The sequence below is a fragment of the Gorilla gorilla genome, chromosome 7 (genome assembly GCF_029281585.2).
Source record: "Gorilla gorilla gorilla isolate KB3781 chromosome 7, NHGRI_mGorGor1-v2.1_pri, whole genome shotgun sequence".
In the NCBI taxonomy this organism is placed as follows: domain Eukaryota; kingdom Metazoa; phylum Chordata; class Mammalia; order Primates; family Hominidae; genus Gorilla; species Gorilla gorilla.
Window position 1 is genome coordinate 83,490,103 of NC_073231.2, and position 6,568 is coordinate 83,496,670.

Here is a 6,568-nt window from a genome sequence, read left to right on the forward strand (position 1 = left end):
ATGTACATTGTATCTGTTAAGTAATCTCCCATTATCCTTGCCCTGTCCTCTAAGGAGTGGGCTTGTTACTTTGGACTGAGCCACCTGGGGCTAGAGAAGAGAAGGCACTGAGTGAGGGAAACCGGCTTGGGAATTCCGGAGATTGTTATCCTGCCCTGCCTGCTGTCTGAGGAGATTCTCCTTAAGTACCCTGGAATGTTCCTGTGGCCCCTGTGGATCGCCACCACAAAGATCATGAGGTTCTGTTGCCCTGGCAACCCGTTGTCCAGCGCCTCTGCACTGGGGCTGCCAAGGTTCCAGGAAGAGGCAGGACTGCCCGGCCCAGCCTTGGAGGAAGACTTCTGGGCAGAAGCGGAACACAGGAGCAGAGACACATAGTCTTGGCTCCAGTTTCGTCTCAGTTATGCCCACCCTTTCAGTGTTCATGGATGTGCCCCTCGCCCACAAGCTAGAGGGCAGCTTGTTAAAGACCTACAAACAAGATGATTACCCGAACAAGATATTCTTAGCCTATAGAGGTAGATGCCTAGCAGTTCTGAAGTATAAGACTTAAGTGATGGTAACTGCCTCTAGAAGGACAGTGTTCCCTGCTGCAGGGGGAGGGGTGCAGCCCAAGCTTCTGCGGGTGGAGAGATCTTTTCTTGTTAACAGAATTACCCAGTGGGGAAAAGTGCAGATAAGGTCCCAGGTCATTCCATGCTCTCTGCCCTTCTCTGGGGGCTTCTAGGGATTTGGTGAGAGCTATGTCCTCTTCCACAACTCTATGCTTGGGGGCCTGCATGGCCATCCCACACTTCTTCAGATTCTTACCTCCTCTCTCTCTCTTTCTCTTTCTCTTCCTGTTCTTGAACCAAGAATGGTTCTCCAGATTGAGCCTTCTGCTATGCAACTGGGGCTCACCACTGTGAAATTCAGGGTTACCTTTATTTAGCTTCATCTACCTATAAGTCTCATTTTGCATATATATATATATATATATATATTTTTTTTTTTTTTTTCTTGAGACAGGGCCTCACTCTGTTGCCCAGGCTGAAGTGCAGTGGCAAAATCTCAGCTCACTGCCACCTTTGCCTCCCGGGCTCAAACCATCCTCCTGCCTCAGCCTCCTGAGTAGCTGGGACTACAGGCGCTGGCCACGTCTGGCTGTTTTGTATTTTTTTGTAGAGACAGGGTTTCATCATGTTGCCCAGGCTGGTCTTGAACTCCTGAACTCAAGTGATCCACCCACCTTAGCCTCCCGAAGTGCTGGGATTACAGGCTTGAGCCACTGATCCTGGGCTTGTATAATTTTTAACCTTTAAAATGGCATAGGTTTCAGTTGTCTTTTTTTAAAAGACAAAAATAATACACATTCACTAACAGCATATTCTTTTCATCAAGGAGAAAAGAAAAGGGAAAGTTGTATTTTCACAGGCACCTTCCCACAGCCCCATGGAGTCCAGGACAGATTTGTTTGTGGGCTGTCTGCAGAGCTCAGCCCTGGGGGCCCAAACCAGGCATCTGGAGCTCCCTCTGTGGTTTTCCTCACAGTCTGCATGACAAATGAAGGCCATCCCTGGGTTTCTCTCGTGGTGCAGAAGACTCGACTACAGATTTCACAGGATCCCTCCCTGAATTATGAGTACTTGCCCACCATGGGCCTGAAATCATTCATCCAGGCCTCTCTAGCACTCCTCTTTGGAAAGCACAGCCAAGCCATTGTGGAGAACAGGGTGAGAAGGTGGGCCCTCACCTGGCTCATTTAGAGACAGAGAGTGGGGATCTGGGTCTGCACAACCTTAAACCCGAAAGGGACCTTGGAGGGCCCCCTGGTATTGATAAAAGAGATACCTGAGGCTCAGAGAGTCCACAAGTCCTTAGCCATCGAGTCAGGATCGGAATCCCAGTCCAGTGGTATTCCCACCTGCTCACACTGCTGATTTGAAAGCTCTTTCAAGACAGGAATGATCTGAATTGGAGGTGGTGTTAGTATTCCCATTACTGTTTTATTTTTTAACCTATTATATACATTTTTTGAGACAGAGTCTCACTCTGTCACCCAGGCTAGAGTGCAGTGGTGCCATCTCGGCTCACTGCAACCTCCACCTCCCAGGTTCAAGCAATTCATGTGCTGCATCCTCCTGAGTAGCTGGAATCACAGGCGTGTGCTACCATGCCCAGCTAATTTTTGTATTTTTTGTAGAGACAGGGTTTCACCATGTTGGCCAGGCTGGTCTCAAACTCCTGGCCTCAGGGGATTCCCTGCCTCGTCCTCCCAAAGTGCTGGGATTACAGGCTTGAGCTACTGCGCCTGGCCTCCATTACTGTTTTAGAGTGTTATTTCTGTCTATTTCTTTTTATTTTTTAATGTTTATTTACTTATTACTTTTTTGAGACGGAGTCTCACTCTGTCACCCAGACTGGAGTGCAGTGGCCTGATCTCCGCTCACTGCAACTTCTGCCTTCCGGGTTCAAGTGATTCTCCTGCCTCAGCCTCTTGAGTAGTGGGGATTACAGGCGCCCACCACCACATCTGGCTAATTTTTGTATTTTTAGTAGATACGGGGTTTCACCATGTTGCCCATGACTTCGAGTGATCCACCCACCCCGGCCTCCCAAAGTGCTGGAATTACAGGTGTGAGCCACCACACCTGGCCTATTTCTGTCTATGTCTTGCTGGCAGGTAGGAGGTGTACACACTGTTGGTGACAGTGGTGCCTTCCAGCTTGGCATCCAGTTTCTCAGAGCTTGGCATAAGGATGCTCGTATAGTTTACATCATCTCTTCTCAAAAAGGTTAGTCTTACCCAAGATGAGGGGAACAGCAAATCCCCGTCCCTTGTTCCTAATCCTCACCCCATTTGCCATCTTCACTGTTATCCCTCATTCTCTGTCATGAGCAAAATGGCAGACAAGCCAAGCTATTTATGTCCTTTTCCTGTTAATGTCCCACCTTCAGCCAGTGACTCTCAGCCCCACACTCCAGTACCTCTGTCTCCATCTCTCTGTTTCCCATGTACCAGCTAGTGGGGGGCTGTGTTCCCACAGAACTGCATGGACTCGTCTTCCAGGACATGGGCTTTACAGTTTATGAATACTCCGTCTGGGACCCCAAGAAGCTATGCATGGACCCCGACATACTCCTCAATGTGGTGGAGGTAGAGGGGCCCCGCTCAGAAACTGCCCCCCAGAGCTGACTTACAGCCTAATGTTCCTCTCCTCCCCACACCTCTTAAGTCATCCAAGACCTTTTCCAGGTTTGAAGGCCCTTCAATGGTAACTAACATGGAGGAGCACTTCACCCCCAAATGCCCTGGGGCCGCCACTCCTGGGTGGGGGTGAAACCTGATGAGACCGTCTGTACCTGCAGCAGATCCCACATGGCTGTGTCCTTGTGATGGGGAACATTATCGACTGCAAGTTGACACCAAGTGGGTGGGCAAAGTTGATGTCCATGATAAAGGTAAACCCAATCTCCCACCCGACCTTCCTGTCTTTGACTCTCTGCTCTCTCCTCCATCTGTCTCATTCTTTTTTTGTTCTCCTTTCTCCTACAGAGCAAGCAGATATTCCCATTTTTTGATATTCCCTGTCAAGGTTTATACACCAGTGACTTGGAAGAAGATACTAGAATCTTACAATACTTTGTGTCTCAAGGCTTTGAGTTCTTCTGCAGCCAGTCTCTGTCCAAGAATTTTGGCATTTATGGTATGGTACAGGCAGAAGAAGGGAGGGTCTGTTGCTGAAGTGGTGCTGCACTCACAGCACAGTGATGTTTTTGATATCTCATCCTCGGGAGGGAGCCAAGGACTCCAGGGAGAGCACTATAGAGGCAGAAGTGGGGAGCACTGAGCTAGAATTTGGTTCTGTTACTAAATCTAGTAACAGAACCCAACCCAGCTTGGCTTGGATCATTTCACCCCCTCAGGCCTCTGTTTCCTCAACTATAAGATGAGAGGGTGGGGCTGGCATGGTGGGTGACACCTGTAATCCCAGTTGACACCTCCTAATCCCTCCTTTGGGAGGTCGAGGTTAGGTGATCACTTGAGGCCAGGAATTCAAGACCAGCCTGGGCAACACACCGAGACCCTGTCTCTACAAACAATTAAAAAAATTAGTTGGGCATGGTGGTACACACCAGTAGTCCTACCTACCCGGGGGGCTGAGGCAGGAGGATTGCTTAAGCCCAGGAGGTAGAGGTTGCAGTGAGCTATGATTCCACCATTGCACTCTAGCCTGGGCAACAGAGAGAGATGGTCACTTTAAACAAATTAAAAATAAAAATAAAAATAAAAAAGGAAAGGAAAGGAAAAAACAGGAGAGTAGAACTTAGTGATCTTTCAAATTCCTTCCTCCTTTAAGACTCTGACTTATGGGTACTTTTGCTGGAAGGAGAGCCTCTGGCAACTTCCTGGAGCCTGAATATCACCCTGGCTTGGCTGCAATGAGGGCCTTGTGGTTCAACCCTTTCTTCTGCAAGGTTGGAGGTTGAGATCTAGGTGAAGGCCTTGGGAGTGGAGGAAGGGGCTGAGGCTGAGGCTGTCTTCCCAACACTGCAGATGAAGGAGTGGGGATCCTAGTGGTGGTGGCAGTCAACAACCAGCAGCTGCTGTGTGTCCTCTCCCAGCTGGAAGGATTAGCCCAGGCTCTGTGGCTAAACCCCCCCAACACGGGTGCACGTATCATCACCTCCATCCTCTGCAACCCTGCTCTGCTGGGAGAATGGTAAGGGTGAGGGCTGGAGCAGGAAGGGATGGGAGAGGCCCTGGGTGCCTGCAGACCTGCTGATCTGCAGGATTCGGCAGGGTGCTTCTCTCCTGCCCATGTGGCCTTTTTACTCCATTCATTCATCAACATTTACTAAGGACCTGATGTGTACCAATGGTGGTGGCTATGCCAAGGGTTGCCTTAGGGGACAGAGTGATAGGACATTTGTTTTGCACCCAGGCCAATGAGTTATATGAACTCTTCCAGATTGCTTGGGGAGATTAGAGAGCATCAGGGGCTTGCAACTCTGGCAAAATCTGCCTGGGAGCCTCCCTGGTTTGCTTAAATGAATATGAGATCAAACCTCCCTCCCACTCATAATCATCCCAGAGCCTCTGGCACTCTGTTGGAGACCTTTGAAGGTAAGAAGAGTGGACTGGCAATGAGGGAGGTTTGAGGGCAAGGGGGACCTCACACCCTCCTTTCTCATTGTCCTTCCTTGGTAGGAAGCAGAGTCTAAAAGAAGTTGTAGAGAACATCATGCTAACCAAGGAAAAAGTGAAGGAGAAACTCCGGCTCCTGGGAACCCCTGGGTCCTGGGGTCACATCACCGAGCAGAGTGGGACCCACGGCTATCTTGGACTCAACTGTAAGGGTCTAGGGGGCTGGTGTCCCCCCTTTCTGACCTTTGGCCTGTATTTGAGCATTAAACTTCACTGACTAGGTGACCAGTTCCTAGCTTCACTCCAGATTTTGATTCTGTCCTCTGGAAAATGGGCTGCTTTAAAGACACTTCTGGACCCCCAGAAGTACCGACACTCCCTATCCTTCATAAACCAGCCTGGGTGCCCGGTGCAGTGGCTCATGCCTGTAATCCCAACACTTTGGGAGGCAGAGGTGGGTGGGTCACCTGAGGTCAGGAGTTCGAGACCAGCCTGGCCAACATGGTGAAACCCCGTCTCTACTAAAAAATAAAATATGAAAATTAGCCGTGCATGGTGGTGCATCCTGTAATCATAGCTACTTGGGAGGTTGAGGCAGGAGAATCGCTTGAACCTGGGAGGCGAAGGTTGCAGTGAGCCAAGATTGCACCATTGAACTCCAGCCTGGGCAACAAGAGCAAAACTCCATCTCAATCAATCAATCAATAAAAAATAAGAAAATAAACCAGCCTGGGCTAGAGGAGAATTCGAGATGGCCAGTCTCGGGATCTGAGACCTTGTCATGATTTTAGCCCAGCAGGTGGAATACCTGGTCAGGAAGAAGCACATCTATATCCCCAAGAACGGTCAGATTAACTTCAGCTGCATCAATGCCAACAACATAAATTACATCACTGAGGGCATCAATGAGGCTGTCCTCCTCACAGAGAGCTCAGAGATGTGTCTTCCAAAGGAAAAAAAAACCCTGATTGGAATAAAACTTTAGTCTTTGCAAAAATCTTGTGCTGATTATTCATTACTACAGTTCATTTCTTTGCTTATTTATGAAGCAGTGGTCTGGCCTCAGTACAGAGAAAGAGACAGAGAGAGAGAGAGAGAGAGAAAGGCCCAGAGGGGAAGGGTGTATCTACCTTCATTGGCCATCTCATATTTATTGAGCACCTACTACATTAAGGCCCTGAGCTGGCCGTGAAAGGGAGTACAAAAAAACAGGTAGAAACCAGCCTGTTTTCTCCAGACACTTACAGTCTAGTTGGGAGACAAGCCTTAGTCACATAAAACACTTAAGTAACATTTTAAGGCTGAATGTGACAGAAGTCAGAATATATAAACAGAAAATGTGCCAGGAATTTAGAAAAGAAATACGTCAAAGTGGGCCAGAATAGATGGGGAGCATCTCATGAGGAGGAAGCACTTGATTGGGATATTGATAGACAGATG

At 48.8% G+C, this 6,568-nt stretch overlaps 1 protein-coding gene across 3 annotated transcripts; it reads left to right on the forward strand.

The window, feature by feature from the left end:
• Positions 1–305: 305 nt before the first annotated feature.
• On the forward strand, positions 306–6,125 carry GOT1L1 (glutamic-oxaloacetic transaminase 1 like 1). 3 transcript variants are annotated; one of them, XM_019032019.4, is made up of 9 exons: positions 306–518; positions 1,531–1,712; positions 2,663–2,774; positions 3,027–3,136; positions 3,349–3,441; positions 3,536–3,686; positions 4,538–4,703; positions 5,192–5,334; positions 5,920–6,125. In XM_019032019.4, exons 1-9 carry the CDS (start codon positions 404–406, stop codon positions 6,111–6,113), a joined length of 1,266 nt encoding a protein of 421 aa, XP_018887564.1. In that variant the 5' UTR covers positions 306–403; the 3' UTR covers positions 6,114–6,125. The 3 variants fall into 3 exon arrangements, with proteins under 3 accessions (XP_018887564.1, XP_018887565.1, XP_055204977.1); XM_019032020.4 differs by having other exon boundaries at positions 5,928–6,125; XM_055349002.2 differs by having other exon boundaries at positions 3,352–3,441.
• Positions 6,126–6,568: the final 443 nt, after the last annotated feature.

Bases quoted from the DNA above. Each gene is read 5' to 3' on its own strand.
- GOT1L1 (XM_019032019.4), top strand. From the start codon at position 404: ATGCCCACCCTTTCAGTGTTCATGGATGTGCCCCTCGCCCACAAGCTA. The intron at 519-1,530 runs GTAGATGCCTAG...TTTTCCTCACAG, and splicing joins GATATTCTTAGCCTATAGAG to TCTGCATGACAAATGAAGGC. The intron at 2,775-3,026 runs GTTAGTCTTACC...GTGTTCCCACAG, and splicing joins CATCATCTCTTCTCAAAAAG to AACTGCATGGACTCGTCTTC.